Raw genomic sequence first — 20,210 nt, 5'->3', positions numbered from 1 at the left:
TACATCACCATGGTAACTTGTGCTATACACTAGCATGCTCTGCAGTAGGTTATTTTTGACAGAGCTGAGACAGTGCTTAGAGCTAATGCTTAAAATCTTTCCTCCCAGGACTACTCCAGAAAACCCCAAAGAACGACAGCAGCCTTTCCTCACACGGGCATGGCTGCAATTCCATGTCCATGTGTTTGGAACGTAGCCATAACCAATTGCAAAGGTTTCCTCCAGAGAAAAGAGAGTCTGGACGACCAGTGGTGAGATGGAGCAGATCTGTGGTACAGTGGATATAATGTTACAGTGAATGTTCGAGTAATATGGAACCAGGTTTCAAATAATGGGGTAAGAAAAAAAACATGTTAGTGTACATTTTAAAACATACAGACACACAATCAGCTATAACAACAGACACTGGTTCCAACATGCACACATGCATGCATGCATTGTTGCAAACTATGGCCAAAAATAAAGGGGAGAAGATTAAAGAAAGCCTAACCCATAAAATCCTCCAGTCATTCCATTAGCAGCCTTGCTGCTGTGTCCTGCATCAGCTGGAGACGAGCTATGGAGACGAGCTATGGAGGACTGAGAGATGCATGTGAAAAATCAATTGCAATAAGAGAGAATTCAGCTGTGAGGATCTTCGCCTGTGGAACCAGCTTCCAGTTTGGATTGTGGAGGCAGACATGTCTCTAATTTAAGGATTAGGCTTAAAGCTGTCCTTTTTGATACAGCATACACCTCATAGACTCTGAACCATCTCTTGGTTATGTTATTAGAGTCTGAGGCTGTTGGGGGAACTTCCCACAATGAATCGAGCAATTCGGTTTCTGTTCCACTCTTTCACTCCTCACGGTTATAGCGCCATCAAAAAGTATCTGCATCCTTTGTCATTTCTTAGTTTTCTGCATATTTGTTGCATAACCAGCAGTTGGGCCACGGAAGTAGATCGCAGAGGGAAAAAGAGCAGAGACCATGCAGTTCAGTTTAATATATGAATATATTTATCTAAATTAATATTAATGGTCCTGGGTCTGTTACCCTGTGTTACTGATTCTCTTTTCTGATCCTTCCAGTTTGTGTATTATTATATAGCTTGTTTCTTAAGTTTCCTTTTCAGGTATTAAAACTTTGGTTTTATCTGTTTTGTAGGTTACATTTGTTGTTTATAGTCACCCTGTCATTTTGTAATCTGGTTATGTTCATGGTTGTAGTTTGTTGTTATTTTTGTTTTTCCTGCCTTCCCTGTTTTTAATTAAGTCTCCATCTCTCTGTTATTGTTGCTTGTTTATTACCTTCCATATTATTTTGATAGTCACGTGTTCCTGTGCTTTGTATTCAGTTTATTTCCATGTTTCATTTCATTAGTTACAACTGTATCATGTCCAATTCCCCTGATTGCCTCATTCGTGTGTGTCAGGTCTCGGTTTGTCTCCGTCCTTTGTTGGGTCGCGCTGTTTGTTCGCTGTGGTTCTTCCTGTCTGTGTCTTCTGGTTTGAGTTTGTCGGACTTTCCATTTATCTAAATAAAGGTTTGTGTTTTTGTTTTTTTAACTCTGTAAACCAGTCTGTATCTGGGTCCACATCTGCACTCTACATCAAATCAAATCAAATCAAATCAAATCACTTTTATTGTCACGTCACATGTGCAGGTACACTGGTACAGTACATGTGAGTGAAATTCTTGTGTGCGAGCTTCACAAGCAACAGAGTTGTGCAAAAATACAATAACGTAAAACCAGCAAAAATATAAGAATGGCTAAATCTGAAAGTAATAAATATATGTACAATATATAAGAGTATATGCATTATTGGATGTGTATACTAAATATGTTTTTCTACGTGTGTGTGTGTGTGTGTGTGTGTGTGTGTGTGTGTGTGTGTGTGTGTGTGTGTGTGTGTGAGTGAGTGTGTATATACATATTTTACAAATGAAATAGAGTAAACAATAAAATAAGATATATAAAATGTACAGAGGTTGGTAGTCGGACATGTGCAAAACAGTGGCATTAATGTACAGTGTGGAGTGCATAATGTTGAGGTTCAAGTAGTGAAGCTGAGGTGTCTATGAAGTGTTCAGCAGTCTGATGGCCTGGTGGAAAAAGCTGTCTCTCAGTCTGCTGGTACGGGACCGGATGCTGCAGAACCTCCTTCCTGATGGAAGTAGTCTGAACAGTTTGTGGCTGGGGTGACTGGAGTCCTTGATGATCCTCCCCGCTTTCCTCAGGCACCGCTTCCTGTAGATGTCTTGGAGGGAGGGAAGCTCACCTCCAATTATCCGTTCAGCACACCGCACTACTCTCTGGAGAGCTTTGCGGTTGTAAGCGGTGCTGTTGCCGTACCAGGTGGTGATGCATCCAGTGAGGATGCTCTCAATGGCACAGTGATAGAAGGTCCTGAGGATGCGGGGGCTCATGCCAAATCTTTTCAGTCTCCTGAGAAAGAAGAAGTGCTGCTGCGCCTTCTTCACTGTTTTGTTTATGTGTACTGACCATGATACATACATGATACCACATCACTGGAGATGTTGCAACATCCATCAACCTCACAGCCCACTTTTTCCTCAAGGCCACAAGATACTTAAAACACATCCACTTGAGGCAGGCAATCCAGTCTTTCCTAGCGATGAACCCTAGTTTGAAATGTAGTAGTGACTCTGCCCCTATGGAACCCGAGGTTCGCTGCCCAGTGAAGCCAACAGGACCACATCATCTACTAAACGCAAGCCCAATACCCAGAACTGGATATTCTCTTAGCTAAGCCAAGAACTTGTATTCATATGATAAATCATAGACACTAGGCTGGCTCAGTGGCAACAAATCTAATTCATTGCTGGCAATGTGAACCAAGCCCTCACTAAGCACTCCCAAAGGATCCCCATAAGAGAGTCTGATGGATGCAGTGATACGCTTCTTCAAGTCCTGAAGTACTTGGGCAAACTCTCACATGAGATCCCCCCAACAAGAAGTATCCCTAGATGTGGAACAGCTAACCCAAAGACTCCAGTGAGGACACATCCTGATGCAACTGGTTCTTGAGTCATCAGCATAAATAACAATCTGGAGGTGCAGGTAAGCAACTCTTCCTCACATTCACCAGGGGAAAAGCATGTACGCAGCACACTATTGATCAAACATACTAACAGTGTCTTTTTAGACAGAAATGTTCATAGTGTACACTCTGCACTGTCCCTGGGGCTGCCTCTTAGCAGTCTTCCGGAAGTTGGCAGATTGAGTTTTTTTGTTAAACTGTGAATCCAAAGCTGCTGTTGTGAAGTCCCAGGGGGAAAAAAGAGTGAGCTGCAAATGAGGATAATAGAGGAATTGTTACAATTGGCTACAATCTATCAGAACCTGTGAATAGTTAGTTGTGGAGTGATGTTTTCATCACTCCATAGGAAAGCTGCTGGCGGTGTACCTTTCCAAACCAGTGGTGCTGCTGCTGAGGCTTCCTCATCGTCTCTATGGAAGCACAACACAGCATCATGTGTGAGGAGTGACATAATGTTTCTTTCCAGGCGCCGGGTTACTTCTTCTCAGAGAAGCACTATGTACCACAGTCCTGGCCCACAGCCCTGCTTTGTGTGTTCCCCCACTGTGGCCGAGGTAGAAAAAAACCCATCGTGAAGTCCTTCTGCAATACTCATCTTATGAGGAACCAGTTCAAAAAAAGCTCTCATCTTATTTTAAAGTAGCAAGTTTTCACATAGTTCTGTTTTCCATTATTTTGAATAATGCTGTCTTCTTTCCTTTCTTTGCTTTTCCTTTCATTCAGTCCAGCTTTGCCTCGTCTTTTTCCATTGCATAATTGTAGCCGCTCTCCGTTGGTCCCTGTCCTCTGGCCAAAAGCATAAAAGGCTCAGAAAGTCCCACCACTTCAAGTTTCCACTTTATGTGTGTCCTAGCAAAGGAACAAAGTCTCATGATTACAGTAACATTTCTTATGATGTAATTTTGCACTGAATGAATCCTTGAGCAAGACTGACATAATATTGTTAGTGTATTAAGTGTGACAGTTGGTGATTAGGTCATGCATTCAAAGGCTGCTTTTCCATTTGATTGATGCTTTAAGTCACATCAGGTCATAATCAGATCACACAGTTTGCCTGGATTGTGGGTTACATGATAAAATACAGCTTACAAACATTTTGTGAAATGAGGATTTTCCTCCCTAAGCTCTGCTGTTTAAGCTTTTTTTTTCCAATATCAGTTCAAAAACAAACAAAGTGTAGCACAGAGCTGGGCATGTCCTTACTATGACGAAACAACAGCCACCTCTGGACACAACAGTGCAAAAACAGGATGAGTGTAAACAGGTGAGGTATGAAGCCATTTAGGGGCCGGCCAATGTTCTGGGCTTCCTTCACTGCTTGCCTTCTGCGTCCTGACCGTATGCCCATGAAGTGAAGACATAGAATAGGTTATTATAGGCTCACATAATCTGAATGGTTCATTTTTTTCAAGCTGTAAAAATCCAAAGATCACTTTGACTTTTATGAATTTCACTTGTTGTTTTCAGTGTTTGTTTTTAATAAACAGGTTAACAGAGCTGACCTTCTGCTAGCTTCATTAAGGACAAAAATTCCAACTGACCCGCGTGGATCTGCTCCTGTTGGTTTATTGACAAATACCTTAAAGACTATTATATCTTAAAGAACTCACTGTGTCTTACAGTCACAATAGAGCACTTTTTCATGAGGCCACCACACACCAGCCTATGTGAAGTTCAGTACCCACCGGGAACAAACCCAACCTGCTGCAGTAAAGCTTGCAGCCCAAGTTCTCTCTCTGGTTTACAGGGACTAAAGAGCACACAACAATGGTCCAGATATCCCCCTCTTCCCAACTGGTTAAAGCCTTCTCCATGTAAACAATGAAATGGATTGACTCTCCTCTTCAGTACCCTGCCATTAACCTTACCAGAGTAATGTGAGCACCCCCTTATGAAAGATGGGAACTTGCATTTCAGCCTATCCAACAGCCCTGCCAACAAGCAGGTGTTTAACCACCTCACTGAGCTCGCCCCCGATTCATGGACTTTTTCTTTTCTAAACCAGAACATCATAACACAAAAAGGCATGAAAGTGGAAATGCTGGTTCAAAAGACCCAGAACCATGACAGCTCCCGTGTTTCTGCACACATCCCTGTCTCCACAGTTAGAATGATGTATGTGAGGATGTGGATAACTTTCCATAAGGTGTGTGAAGGTGCTGCAGAAGCCATAGAAATCAAAAAAATCTCACCTGTATATTATTCTTCTCTGGGTCTTACTGAGTCAGAGTACTTCTAAAGAACATGTCTATTACTAACTGTCTCATTACGTTTTGTAACTTTTCTTTTCTTTTCATTAATATATGTAAAAACAGTATGTTGGTCCAGTCCACTTAAAACACACATGTTCTACAAGTCCCAGCTTAGCCCAGCCCTAAATAGTTAAGACTACTTAATTTTGAGTGCTGGACTCTGAGGCCCGTGATGTAAGTGCTACAGTGTCAGTTCCCTCTCTCAGTATCTAAAGTAAAGCCAAAGTAGAACATTTTATTACTATTAATATTCATAAATCTGTGAAATCCACTAAGAAATCTTTGAAGGAGCCCTGATATCACTTGTGTATCAGTTCGTGCAGGATTTTCACGTGACTGCTTCTCCGTTATCTTTGTAGAATTCTATTGGTTCGAGTTCTCGTCGGAGACGTAGCTGATTGGATGTAATCAAGTGACGTCAGGTTACGGGATAAGGAAGTCGTTGTTAGAACAGCTGGCGGGGAGCTGTGAGTTGTTGTGAAACGCAGGTATGGAAGAAAATCACTTAAAGTCCAGACTGAAGCGAAAGAAGTCAACGGTCGAAGCTTCCGGGGGAGCACCGAAGAGGAGCCCGACACCGTCCAGCTACAACCCGGCAAAGACCGGTGGGTGAGTGTGTTTGCAGCGACCTCTTTACCTTAAAGGTTGAGAAAACACAGTCTGGGCCGTTAACGGCATTTGATCTGCACGGGGGGAAGGTAACGCGTTACTCACAAGCCGAGTAACGTGACTCACTGAACACTGCTCATTAAACAGCAACAAAGGCACATCCGGTTTGTTTATGGTCGAAACGTTTCCTGCTGCTGCTGCTTGGAATAAACTGTCTGTAGCTACAACCCTGGCCTGTAGGAGAGTCAAACATATGATGATAATAATGATAAATATATGATATATGAAAGCCCTCTGAAGTAACCATGCACCGATCCGACTTTTTGCACTTCCGGTACCATAGCTTGGCTTTAGATATGTGTTGATGATGCTGCCAACCTGTTATCAGACTTAAATGGCAGAGCGGTATTCCTGTTACTGTAACAACAGCAGGCTCCACTGAAACCTTATTTTACTAACACTCTAAAATTAAACGGAACTAGTCAGGATCCAAGTTAACTGAATCATTTTTACTAAACAAAGAGGACAACAGAATTCCAGTCAGTAAAAAGATCTACTTTTGTTTGATTTTTACAGTAAATGTGAATTTCTCCTTCTGTGTTAAATCAAAGTTTTTCATAACCACAGAGCTTAAACTCTGGTGATGTGCACCTCCCTGCACCTGAATTAGATTCAGTACTGTACGTAAAGACCCCCCTATGTTAGAGAGAAAACCCCAGCAGTCCCCTCTGAGCAAGCACTGGGCCCTTATGGGGAGGAAGAGTCTGTCTTTTAATGGGAAGAAACCACAGCAAGGTTCGCAGGGAGGGGCATGTGTCAGGGGTTGGGGGACAAGGACAAAACACAAACAAGAGAAGACAGAATTTATTGACATACAGCAGTGAACGCTCAGCACCCTGAGCCCTGCAGCAGGAGTAAGGCTGGCTCAGGGTCACGTATGAGCTGCAAGCTTTATCCAAAGAAAGAAAGTTTAAGTGTAATCCTAAAAGTAGAGAGGCTCTGAGTCCTGAATGCAAACTGGGAGCACCTCGATAACCGAAGGCTCTGCTCCCCGATCTACTTTTAGAAACTCTAGCTGCAGGCTGAGAGGATTTTACATTACATTCAGAATTTAACAGGAAACCCAGTGTGGGAAAAATCGTCTGTTTTTCTAGCCCCTGTTTCTGCGTCTAATGTAGCATTATTCTCAGACAGCATATTTCTCATTTCACAAAGATGATGGATATCAGCCCTGTGTGTTTAATGGGCCCACTGAAGCACATTTCCTGCTCAAAAACTGCTTTAGAATATGTCACAGTGTTAGTGGAGGTCATCCAGGGTATCTGCTTAGACACTGAAGCTTTCAGGGCAGAGTACAATAACAACAATAATACGGTTTTACAGAAGAAAATTATAGGTGTTTAGGACATGTCTGTGGCTCCATAGACAAAGATAACTAAGTATCAGTTTGTATAACGTCATTGTTCACGATTCAAGAAAGAGACTGAAGGACAACAGCGACACGTTAAGTGTCCTCTCACATCCTGAAGATCCTCAATACTTCCAAAGAAGTTGTATTAAAAGGTATTTTTGCGTGGCGTGGTTGTGATGTCTATGAATGACATGTGACGGCTCGTATCCATTTAACTGCTCGAGGCTGAGACATCGGAGCGCGTTGATGTCCTCCAGGCCTCATCTCCTCGACTTCATCGTTAAACCGGACCTCTCCGCTCGATTTCACCGCTGCTGCCTTTGGGGAAAATCTTTTTCACTGAAAAAATATGACTTGCTGTCCTTGTTTATGTTTTAGTTTTGTTGAGTGGAATTCTGGTATTTTATTAGTCTGTTATTTAGCACTAATGAACCATTAGTATCTGATGTGATGGCTGGAGTTTGGTAACCAGTAAAAATTCAATATTTTTAATCGAATTTTCTTCCCTAATGGAAACAAACAAAGTAAAAAGGCACACATACAACTATTTACAAAGAAGCAATGAGGTGTATTCAATGCAGTTAATTAAAAAGCTTTGCTGTGTTATTACATCTGTGTTTCGTTTCGTTTGCACAGGCAGTGTGCACCAGATCAAAGAGCAGCTTCAGAAATAATTTGATCGACAGATTAAAAATTCCTACAGATTGATTAATAAAAGGAAAAATAACAAATGTGTGTGGAAATTCTCGAGTCAAAGTTGTGTCGTATTTGTTTTGTATGGAGCTGCATGCAAGGAGCGATGTGAGGAGGATGCAGCAGTTCACAGTGTGGATGATCTGCTTCACAGGCCGATGCTTCCTGCAGGAGCGTGGTGGAACAGACAGCAGCTGCTTGCTGTGGAGAGTCTGTGGGCATTCACACTCCAGGCTGCTCTGCCATGCCTGGAGGAGCAGCTCTGGGACCAGGTTCCTGATCTTCCACATGCATCTGCAGCGGTATGTTACTGCATTACACAGCTCCTGCAGGGAATATGATGAAGCTCCCAACAAGACACGAGCACACAAAGTGCCCAATGTTCACAGTTCACATATTCCGGGGCGTTCCTGCTGTGTACTCTGTATGACAGCGTGTCCGCAGGCTTCGTTCTGACAGGTGGAGTTTCTCTGTCAGACACAGGAGCCTGTGTGCTGTGATGCTCCTGTGCAACTTGGAGACAACAGGGAAAACATAGTGATGTTGCAAGTTCTCAGTAGGCAGTGTGGAGAAGATGGGGCGGGAATTATCCACCTCAGGGGTTGGTATCATTTCAATCTTTGTGATATTTTATTCAATTCAATTCAATTTTATTTATATATGCCAAATCACAACAAAAGTCGCCTCAAGGCGCTTTATATTGTACAGTAGATAGCACAATAATAAATACAGAGAAAAACCCAACAATCATATGACCCCTATGAGCAAGCACTTTGGCGACAGTGGAAGGAAAACTCCCTTTAACAGGAAGAAACCTCCGACAGAACCAGGCTCAGGGAGGGCGGGGCCATCTGCTGCGACCGGTTGGGGTGAGAGAAGAAAACAGGATAAAGACATGCTGTGGAAGAGAGACAGAGATTAATAACAGATATGATTCGATGCAGAGAGGTCTATTAACACACAGTGAGTGAGAAAGGTGACTGGAAAGGAAAAACTCAATGCATCATGGGAATCCCCGGCAGCCTACGTCTATTGCAGCATAACTAAGGGAGGATTCAGGGTCACCTGGTCCAGCCCTAACTATATGCTTTAGCAAAAGGAAAGTTTGAAGCCTAATCTTGAAAGTAGAGATAGTGTCTGTCTCCCGAATCCAAACTGGAAGCTGGTTCCACAGAAGAGGGGCCTGAAAACTGAAGGCTCTGCCTCCCATTCTACTTTTAAATACTCTAGGAACAACAAGTAGGCCTGCAGTGCGAGAGCAAAGTGCTCTAATAGGGTGATATGGTACTACAAGGTCATTAAGATAAGATGGGGCCTGATTATTTAAGACCTTGTATGTGAGGAGCAGGATTTTGAATTCAATTCTGGATTTAACAGGAAGCCAATGAAGGGAAGCTAAAACAGGAGAAATCTGCTCTCTCTTTCTAGTCCCTGTCAGGACTCTTGCTGCAGCATTTTGGATCAGCTGAAGGCTTTTCAGGGAGTTTTTAGGACTTCCTGATAATAATGAATTACAGTAGTCCAGCCTGGAAGTAATAAATGCATGAACTAGTTTTTCAGCATCACTCTGAGACAGGATATTTCTAACTTTAGAGATGTTGCACAAATGGAAGAAAGCAGTCTTACATATTTGTTTAATATGTGCGTTGAAGGACATGTCCTGGTCAAAAATGACTCCAAGGTTCCTCACAGCATTACTGGAGGCCAAGGTAATGCCATCCAGAGTAAGAATCTGCTTAGATACCATATTTCTAAGATTTTCAGGGCCGAGTACAATAACCTCAGTTTTATCTGAATTAAGAAGCAGAAAGTTAGCGGCCATCCAGGTCTTTATGTCTTTAAGACATTCCTGCAGTTCAACTAATTGGTGTGTGTTACCTGGCTTCATGGACAGATAGAGCTGGGTGTCATCTGCATAGCAGTGAAAATTTATGCTATGTCTTCTAATGATGCTGCCACCACAATTGACCTTAGTGTGTGAAGAGGACTCTCCATTTACTTGAACAAATTGGAGTCTATTAGATAGATATGATACAAACCACCGCAGTACAGTACCTGTAATACCTACAGCATGTTCTAATCGCTCTAATAGGATATTATGGTCAACAGTATCGAACGCTGCACTGAGGTCTAGCAGGACAAGCACAGAGATGAGTCCACTGTCAGAGGCCATAAGAAGATCATTTGTAACCTTCACTAAAGCTGTTTCTGTGCTGTGATGAGCTCTGAAACCTGACTGAAACTCTTCAAATAAGCCATTCCTCTGCAGATGATCAGTTAGCTGTTTGACAACTACTCTTTCAAGGATGTTTGATATGAAAGGAAGGTTGGAGATTGGCCTATAATTAGCTAAGACAGCTGGGTCTAGGGATGCTTTTTAAGTAAAGGTTTAACTACAGCCACTTTGAAGGCCTGTGGTACATAGCCAATTATTAGAGATAGGTTGATCATACTTAAGATCGAAGAATTAATTAATGGCAGGACTTCTTTGAGCAGTTTTGTAGGAATGGGGTCTAAAAGACACGTTGATGGTTTGGAGGAATTAATTATTGAAGTTAACTCAGAAAGATCAATTGGAGAAAAAGAGTCTAACTTAACATTGATGGTACTAAAAGTAGCTGTAGATAATATTACATCTGTGGGATGATTATTGGTAATTTTTTCTCTAATGATAAAAATTTTATTTGTGAAGAAGTTCATGAAGTCATTACTAGTTAACGTTAAAGGGATTGTTGGCTCAGTAGAGCTCTGACTTTTTGTCAGCCTGGCTACAGTGCTGAAGAGAAACCTGGGGTTGTTCTTATTTTCTTCAATCAGTGACGAATAGTAAGATGTTCTGGCTTTTATGGAGGGCTTTCTTATAAAGCAGCAAACTATTTCTCCAGGCTAAATGATGATCCTCTAAATTTGTGACACGCCATTTCCTCTCCAGCTTACGAGTTATCTGCTTTAGGCTACGTGTTTGAGAATTATACCACGGAGTCAGGTACTTCTGATTTGAGGCCTTAGTTTTCACAGGAGCTACAGTATCCAGAGTCGCATGCGTAGTGAGGAGGTAAAATTATTAACAAGATAATCGACCTCTGTTGGAGTAGCGTTCAGATAGCTGCTCTGCTCTATGTTGGTACAGGGCATTGAAGATGATAACAGTGGGTGGATTATATTCTTAAACTTAGTTACAGCATTTTCAGAAAGACATCTACTGTGATAAAGTCTACTCTCCACTGCTGTGTAATCAATTATTGTAAATGTAAATGTTATCAGGAAATGATCAGACAGCAGAGGGTTTTCAGGAAACACTGTTACATGTTCAGTTTCTATGCCATATGTTAAAACAAGATCTAGAGTGTGATTAAAGTGGTGGGTGGGTTCTTTTACATTTTGAGAGAAGCCAATTGAGTCTAATAACAGATTAAATGCCATGTTGAGGCTGTCATTTTTAGCATCTACATGGATGTTAAAATCACCCACAATAATTATTTTATCTGAGCTGAGCACTAAATCAGATAAAAGTCTGAGAAATCAGAGAGAAACTCTGTGTAAGGCCCAGGTGGACGATAGATGATAACAAGTAAGACTGGTTTCTGAGTTTTACAGCTGGGGTGGACGAGGCTAAGCATCAGGCTTTCAAATGAATTAAAAGTCTGTCTTGGTCTTTGGTTGATTAATAGGCTGGTGTGAAAAATTGCTGCACACCGCCCCTCGGCCTGTGCTTGGGATTTCTGGTAGTTAGAATGACTCGGGGTGTTGATTCATTTAAACTAACATACTCATCCGGCTGCAACCAGGTTTCTGTAAGGCAGAGTAAATCAATTTGTTGATCAATTATTAAGTCATGTACTAACAGAGACTTGGAGGAGAGAGACCTAATATTTAATAATCCACATTTCACTGTTTTACTCTTTGGTTCAGATGTGGATACTGTATTGTTCTTTCTTTGTGATTTTTATGTTTAAGTTGTTTATTGCTGGTTTTAGTTTGTTTTTGTCTGTTTGGGAGCTGACACAGTCTCAATGGAGATGGGTTTTTGGGGGTAGCAGGAGGAGAGAAGCTGCAGAGAGGCGTGTAAGACTGCAACTCTGCTTCCTGGTCCCAACTCTGGATAGTCATATTTTGGGGGTTTAATAAATTGGTCCATATTTCTAGAAATGAGAGCTGCTCCATCCAAAGTGGGATGGATGCCGTCTCTCCTAACAAGACCAGGTTTCCTCCAGAAGGTTTGCCAATTATCTATGAAGCCCACATGGTTTCTGGGACACCACTCAGACAGCCAGCAATTTAAGGAGAACATGCGGCTAAACATGTCACTCCTGGTCTGATTGGGAGGCGACCAGAGAAAACTACAGAGTCCCACATTGTTTTGGCAAAGTTACACACCGATTCAATATTGATTTTAGTGACCTCCGATTGGCGTAACGGGTGTCATTACTGCCGACGTGAATTATGATCTTACTGTATTTACGTTTACCCTTAGCCAGCAGTTTTAAATTTCCTTCAATGTCGCCTGCTCTGGCCCCTGGAAGACAATTGACTATGGTTGCCGGTGTCTCTAGCTTCACATGTCTGAGAGCAGAATCGCCAATTACCAGAGTTTGACCCCCGCGGTGTGTCGCCGAGTGGGGAAAAAGCAGTTAGACACATGAACAGGTTGGTGGTGTACCTGGGGCTTCAGTTTAAGACTATGCTTCCTCCTCACCGTCACCCAGCCGCCCCTCTTTCCCCAGCTGCTTGGGGTCTGCCGGGGAACAGCTAGCGGGCCTACGCTATCTTCGGCTGCACCAGCTACAGGGGCCTGGCTAGCTACGGGTGAATGAAGGGTGCGGCCGAGTCTCCAATTCAGTAATCCTGGCCTCCAGAGCTGCAAATATGCTACATTTGTTACAGGTATCATTACTGCTAAAGGAGGCCGAGGAGTAACTAAACATCTGACACAATGAGCAGGAAAGTGCAGGAGGGACAGGTGAAGTAGCCATGGTGCTAACGAGTCGGCTACGAGCTAAGCTAAGCTAGCGAAACAGTAAAGAGACAGTGAGTGAATACTTTGGCTATAAATTAGGTAGTGAGTACACAGAAAGGGTGATTCAGATGAAGCACGTTAAGATTATACTATGAAAAAGGGATGTATCAAAAGATTTAAATTAAATTGCTAAGCAGAAAAGCTACTCAGAAACACCACTGTGTTTGAGCAGGAACAGGAAGTGATACTCTACCACAAAGCGAGCGAACACCAAGTGACAGCGCCACCAAGAGGTTTATTGTGATGCATTGCACATTATAGAGATGTCACCATGAGAAAGCTTTAGTACATAACAAAACAGCCATTTGAGGTTAACGCAACATCGTCTTTGTCTTGTCCTTCGTTTGATAGTCGCCACTGTCAGAAATCCTGACTTACTGCTGTGTCACACTGCTCTGAATCAGAGTATAGCATCAGGTCATTTCAGCTTCTGTGATACTGATCTGTTCAGTTAAGTAGCAACGAGGGCGTGGCCAATCGATTTTAGTTGCTTTGGTGTTATGAAGTTAACATCAGGTGTATTCAAAGGGCAACGATCCCAAAAAACAGGCATGGTTTCACAGGTGGAGGCCACTGACTCTGTGCAAACTAGTTATTCAATTCAATTTTATTTGTATAGCGCCAAATCACAACAAAAGTCGCCTCAAGGCGCTTCATAGGTACAGAGAAAAACCCAACAATCATATGACCCCCTATGAGCAAGCACTGTCAGTTATCACTGACAGCTATCACTGCTGGTCACCAGTGATAGCTGGACAATATAAAAGTTGCAAGGGAAGTACAACTACTCCAGGATGTGACATCACTAAGTGCTATTGGCAGGATGTTTGTTGTGTGTCATAGCACAGTCTCCTAAGCATGGAGGAGAGATTCTAGGAGACATACAGTCTAAGAGAGATGGACAGTGCTGTAGAAGGTCTTAAACCATCAGCAGGGCTGCTCTCTGCTCCTCTGTGCAAAGAAGAACTGGATGAACACTGACGGAGTCCTATTAAATGATACCTAATAGACTACTGGTACAAATGTTTCTGAAAATGAGCTCCTATGACACTCGATTTTAAGTTTGAAGATTTTCAGGCTGCTTTTGATGAACCTATAGAGAGCTTAATTATTTCCATCAATGTGGCATTCTCCCATTCCTTACATGTTAGCGTGTCCACGTCAGTATAGATATCAGCAGGATTTTTTTTCCCCCATCGAGATCTGATGTGTTTTCTTAGTGTTGCTTTCATTGTTTGAGCAGTATATTTCTGTATCCATGTCTTGACTCACTCCTAAATAAATCTCAAAGGATCCAGTACTAGATAGGATGTAAAAGAAGGCCACCATGTATGAATGTATGAACCCCAAACATGTTTAATTGTGTCAGGAGCACATACAGTGGCTTGCAAAAGTATTCGGCCCCCTTGAAGTTTTCCACATTTTGTCACATTACAGCCACAAACATGAATCAGTTTTATTGGAATTCCAGGTGAAAGACCAATACAAAGTGGTGTACACGTGAGAAGTGGAACCAAAATCATACATGATTCCAAACATTTTTTACAAATAAATAACTGCAAAGTGGGGTGTGTGTAATTATTCAGCCCCCTGAGTCAATACTTTGTAGAACCACCTTTTGCTGCAATTCCAGCTGCCAGTCTTTTAGGGTATGTCTCTACCAGCTTTGCACATCTACAGACTGAAATCTTTGCCCATTCTTCTTTGCAAAACAGCTCCAGCTCAGTCAGATTAGATGGACAGCGTTTGTGAACAGCAGTTTTCAGATCTTGCCACAGATTCTAGATTGGATTTAGACACCAGACAGGTCAGGGATAAAGTTATTGAGAAATATAAAGCAGGCTTAGGCTACAAAAAGATTTCCCAAGCCTTGAACATCCCACGGAGCACTGTTCAAGCCATCATTCAGAAATGGAAGGAGTATGGCACAACTGTAAACCTACCAAGACAAGGCCGTCCACCTAAACTCACAGGCTGAACAAGGAGAGCGCTGATCAGAAATGCAGCCAAGAGGCCCATGGTGACTCTGGACGAGCTGCAGAGATCTACAGCTCAGGTGGGGAATCTGTCCATAGGACAACTATTAGTCGTGCACTGCACAAAGTTGGCCTTTATGGAAGAGTGGCAAGAAGAAAGCCATTGTTAACAGAAAACCATAAGAAGTCCCGTTTGCAGTTTGCCACAAGCCATGTGGGGGACACAGCAAACATGTGGAAGAAGGTGCTCTGGTCAGATGAGACCAAAATGCAGAACGCTATGTGTGGCAGAAAACTACCACTGCACATCACTCTGAACACACCATCCCCACTGTCACATATGGTGGTGGCAGCATCATGCTCTGGGGGTGCTTCTCTTCAGCAGGGACAGGGAAGCTGGTCAGAGTTGATGGGAAGACGGATGGAGCCAAATACAGGGCAATCTTGGAAGAAAACCTCTTGGAGTCTGCAAAAGACTTGAGACTGGGGCGGAGGTTCACCTTCCAGCAGGACAACGACCCTAAACATAAAGCCAGGGCAACAATGGAACGGTTTAAAACAAAACATATCCATGTGTTAGAATGGCCCAGTCAAAGTCCAGATCTAAATCCAATCCAGAATCTGTGGCAAGATCTGAAAACTGCTGTTCACAAACGCTGTCCATCTAATCTGACTGAGCTGGAGCTGTTTTGCAAAGAAGAATGGGCAAGGATTTCAGTCTGTAGATGTGCAAAGCTGGTAGAGACATACCCTAAAAGACTGGCAGCTGTAACTGCAGCAAAAGGTGGTTCTACAAAGTATTGACTCAGGGGGCTGAATAATTACGCACACCCCACTTTGCAGTTATTTATTTGTAAAAAATGTTTGGAATCATGTATGATTTTGGTTCCACTTCTCACGTGTACACCACTTTGTATTGGTCTTTCATTTGGAATTCCAATAAAACTGATTCATGTTTGTGGCTGTAATGTGACAAAATGTGGGAAAGTTCAAGGGGGCCGAATACTTTCGCAAGCCACTGTATTTTATCAGAAAAGACTAACAAGCTTGGTAATTATGGTGCATCCATAAACTGCATTATATTGTACTGATGTGTGTCTGTAATGTACAAATATATGTGGTAATTGGTTTAAACGAACAGGAGGGGAAGAGAGAGAGAGACAGGAAGCGAGCAGCCTTCATTGCCAACCCGGAAACGGGCAGTGATTGGTTGAAGTGTTCCATAGAGGAAGTGAATCGCGTCCTCCAGGTCACTTTGAAGGATGCTGAGGAGGTGATCAAGGTAGCTTGCTCAGCATCTGCTGCAGGCATATCTTAGGTCTACAATTGTTGCCCAGAGCTTCTATGGAAGACCTTAAAGATGACGTGATGGAAAGGTCACCAACCAGTGGAGGAGGTTTAGATTACCAAAGAGAAGAACTCATCCAGTTTTGGGCAATATTGCTGTTGAGTGTTGAAGGGAGGATGTTTTTAAGCACTGTATTGTGGAAATTGGATTTTTCCAAGAACAACTATATCAACCCCTTTATTGAGAAAGGTGGGATTCCTTGGCCCCCAAGACATCTAAAGCATTTCTGTAGTTTTTGTATGAAGTTGATTAAGGGGTGGTTCTCGTACACCAAGAGTCAGATTAAAATGCTAATTCTATTCAAATGCTCAAAAAAGGTCCAATCAGTGAAGTTAAAGGATGGATGATAGCTTATATTAAAGCTACTGTGCCCCTTCCTTCCAAAGTATAGTAACACTTGTTACCACAGGGAAACCACACCCCTGACTTTGAGAAACACCAGGCACTAAACATCCTTAATTCAGCTGTAAAGTTGGACGTAATAACATGGAGGACCTGTGGAGCTGCTCTCCAGGGTGGCCGTTAGAACAACTGTGTTTGTTTGGCACTTCTGTCTCATTTTTGAGACCTTGAGGTTGAACCTTGGTTCTAACTAGAACAAACACTGACACTATAGAATAAAGTCTTTTTTTTCCCTTTTTGAAGGGGATATAGGGAAATGTAACTTCTTTTGTAGCTCTAATCTTCATAATGAAACTAATCTTTGGATTTTTGATTGGTTAAAACATTCAAAATGACACATAAACAAGTAATTGTAATTTTTTTCTATAATGTTAGAGCTGCTGGCCTATTTCCATTGGTAACCTTTTGTAAATGGAGGAACATTTACATGACACACACACCTGTGTATTCATGTAATCATCCAAAGATCAACTATCCACAGCATGCTCCGCATCACTGGCTGAAGTTCCACACACCCATTGTCAGACCCTTATTCCTGTTTTCTCCTTGTTTTTAGAGACCTGCAGGACTTTGGGTGGAGGAACAGGGGTGGTGCGACCTCAGCAGTGAGGTTTCTACCTTCCCTGAACCCTCTCATCTTTCTCTGAGTACGTCACAGATCCCAGATCCTGTCGGGCTCAGCTCCTCCCTGGAGGACCCCACAGCACACACCAGTGCTGTGCCAGATCCACCTGTCAAAGGCCCGTCCTCCCACAGCATGGAGAGCTCCACTCACTCTCCTCAAACCCTCAGCAAAACACGGCGGCCGTCCCTGCACAGCTGGGAGGAGGCGCTGCCATCACCAGGATCTTCCAGAGTTGGGAAGGAGGAGGGGAGGAAAGTGACTGGACCAGTCAGTAGGAAGCTTCCAACATACTGGGTGAAGGTATCTGACAGAGTTCCTCTGCCCAATGAGATCGAAGCTAAAAAGGAAGAGGAGGTGCAGGGGTGCGGCAAAAAAGATGGAGGAGGAGGAGCAGGTGGAGGAGCAGGAGGAGGACTGCAGAGTTGTCCCATGTGTCTCCAAGTGTTCCCTGCTGGGTAAGAACTGATCGGGTGCTTTTCTTTCTTCATTCACATCAGCATAGCGACTTTTTTCCTTCGTGCGTTGTTGCTGATTTTTATTAATTTATTTTTTAATGAGTCTTTATGACATCAGCGACCAGCCAGACGGCATCCAGCTGAAGCTGGTCACCAGTTAGATGTTTGCAGTGTGTGTAGCTCTTGTTAGTTCAATAGATAACTACAAGTAAACAAACTAGTTTAAGTTTTAGAGGTTTAAAAGTGACACCATCACAAAGCTGACTGCCCAGCCTCCAAAGGATCAACATTACCTTACAGCAGAACTTCCATATATGTTTTTATTCTGCAGGTCTTGCATAGCATCATCCCGTGACCTCTGCTTTCATGTCAGAATAAACATGACATAATTACATAAATATAAAAATGTAGTGAAGCAGAAACATTTATATGCTGTCTGAGGTGCAGTGCAGTTTCAGCACAAGGTCCAAACAAACAGTTGTCCAGATTCTGCTGCATAAGTGGTGCCAACAGATGGAGAGGTCCAGGGTTCAGTCAGGTCCAGTTCACCACGTCCAGTACAGTCCAGTTGTTCTTGGCTCTCCAGGTTCACCCAGATGGACTGCGATGGTCACCTGGCCCAGTGTCTGTCTGAAATGAATGTGGACATGACCTGGTAAGCTGAAGTGATGCCGACGGTCTGGTTGCTGCTCCAGGGTCGTATCACCCGGAGGAGGACGGTGCAGACAGCAGCCTGTGCACAGAACTCTACTGACTGAGCTGCACTGAGATGAGGAAACCAGAGTCCACCTCTTCGGTGCACGAGCACACCATGTTTTCATGGCTGATTAGTCGTATTGAGTGTTGTACACTTTACCTTAAAGCTCAGTAACAGACACTGTAACCTGTGTGTCTTCTTTTTTTCTTCTAAAAGTAACTGTAATCTTTATTAGCTTTGAGTTCAAGACGATCCGGTCGGCTTCATTCATGATGGCACTGCAGTGCACATACACCCGCTCAAGTAGAGCTGTGCTCCCATGGTCACCTACCCTGGTATAGACTCTACAGCTATCTAATGCAGTTCTACAAAGTCATGCTCTCCATTTGTATTGATGATGTGACTGCAGTGTAACACATGAGCCTGACTATTGTCATTCAGTCCTGATTCTTGCTGCCTGGATTTCCACCTGCTGTTTCTATGGTCCCAGGGAGCAGGTGCAAGCGGTGCTTTTACTGGACAAATGTACATGATGTATGATCCTTACTGCTCTTTTTGCATTGTGCATGTTTGGTAGGGAACACTTGTGTTACTCCAGAATTCACCACAATAATATAAATATGGCAGTAACAGTGTGTGCAGTCTTTCATTGGTCAGGATGAGCCTTGGTTTTCCCAAAATCCCGACGGTGTTTGCCATCTCGTTACACACCTGTTTGTTATGTGGTTTCCATATAGGAAAGACCCTTTCAGTGGATACCTTATCAACATCTAGTTCCACATTTATATACATTTCTCAATTTAATTTACAAACAACATAAATTTGGTTTGGGATAAATTCAAAGAGAACTTATCTTGATCAAACCAACATTTACGTTTATCAGTTTCTTTACTCACAACCTCCAAGAACGGCTGTATCATCTGCAACACAACAAACCTCAGTATGTCTGTCACTCTACACATGTCATTGAAATACACAGGAAACAGTCTGGGACCCAATACTGAACCTTGTGGGACACCACAGCTAATGTTCAAGCAGACAGATGTTGACTAAGCCCCTCTCACACCGTGTCTTTCCATTTTTGTAACAATATTTCGTGGTCAGTAAATATCCGCACTACAAATGTTTTATTATCTGTATATTCAGTTTGAAAATCCTGATGGAGAATGTGCTCAAGCACACTTGGGTTATGTAGTAGGACAATGGCTAATATGGCCTAATAAAAGTCCAGATTTAAACCAGATTAAGGTTCTCTTTGGTCGTTCAGGCCCAAAAACCTTGATTGTGGCTGAATAAAACAATTCTGCAAAGACAAGTGGGCCAAAATGTTCACAAATGATTGAAGTTCCTGCTGCCAACGGTGGCACAACCAGTTATTAGGTTTGCGGGTAATTACCTTTTCACGAAAGGCAGGTTTGCATAACTTTCCTCTTAATGAATAATATAATACTCAGGTTATGTAATATTAAATTATTTGTTTGATAAATCAGGAAGGGGCAAATCATTTCACAGAAGTGTACATTCACCGAGTGTGACTGAGCCCGGTGTAGTTAGGTTCAGGGGGACTGTGTGCTTCTTCCCCTCTGCATGAACAGAGCTTTGTTCACTCGCATGCAAATCTGTAGCATCTGCACAGATCTTCCTGCTGTCGTCGGCATAAATAAAGGACGTCAGTGAGAGA

General features: G+C 42.7%; 1 protein-coding gene across 4 annotated transcripts; it reads left to right on the top strand.

Annotated features, from left to right (window-relative positions):
* The first annotated feature begins 5,711 nt into the window (after window positions 1-5,711).
* On the top strand, window positions 5,712-19,164 carry si:ch73-70k4.1. 4 transcript variants are annotated; one of them, XM_031747930.2, is made up of 4 exons: window positions 5,712-5,905; window positions 8,164-8,311; window positions 17,411-17,832; window positions 18,419-19,164. In XM_031747930.2, the coding sequence occupies exons 1-4, from the start codon at window positions 5,787-5,789 to the stop codon at window positions 18,489-18,491; spliced, it is 762 nt and encodes a 253-aa protein (XP_031603790.1). In that variant the 5' UTR covers window positions 5,712-5,786; the 3' UTR covers window positions 18,492-19,164. The 4 variants fall into 4 exon arrangements, with proteins under 4 accessions (XP_031603790.1, XP_031603789.1, XP_039459968.1 ...); XM_031747929.2 differs by having other exon boundaries at window positions 17,309-17,832; XM_039604034.1 differs by lacking the exon at window positions 18,419-19,164 and adding an exon at window positions 18,164-18,410 and having other exon boundaries at window positions 17,309-17,832.
* The last annotated feature ends 1,046 nt before the right edge of the window (window positions 19,165-20,210 follow it).

The sequence above is a fragment of the Oreochromis aureus genome, linkage group 20 (assembly GCF_013358895.1).
Source record: "Oreochromis aureus strain Israel breed Guangdong linkage group 20, ZZ_aureus, whole genome shotgun sequence".
NCBI classification, from domain to species: Eukaryota; Metazoa; Chordata; class Actinopteri; order Cichliformes; family Cichlidae; genus Oreochromis; species Oreochromis aureus.
The sequence above is the reverse complement of the archived record's forward strand: the minus strand, read 5'-3'. Positions and strand labels throughout refer to the sequence as shown.

Excerpts from the sequence above, each read along its gene's own strand:
- si:ch73-70k4.1 (XM_031747929.2), top strand. The coding sequence starts at position 5,787 with ATGGAAGAAAATCACTTAAAGTCCAGACTGAAGCGAAAGAAGTCAACG. Across the intron at positions 5,906-8,163 it reads AACCCGGCAAAGACCGGTGG|GCCGATGCTTCCTGCAGGAG; the intron begins GTGAGTGTGTTT and ends TCTGCTTCACAG. Across the intron at positions 8,312-17,308 it reads TTCCACATGCATCTGCAGCG|AGACCTGCAGGACTTTGGGT; the intron begins GTATGTTACTGC and ends CCTTGTTTTTAG.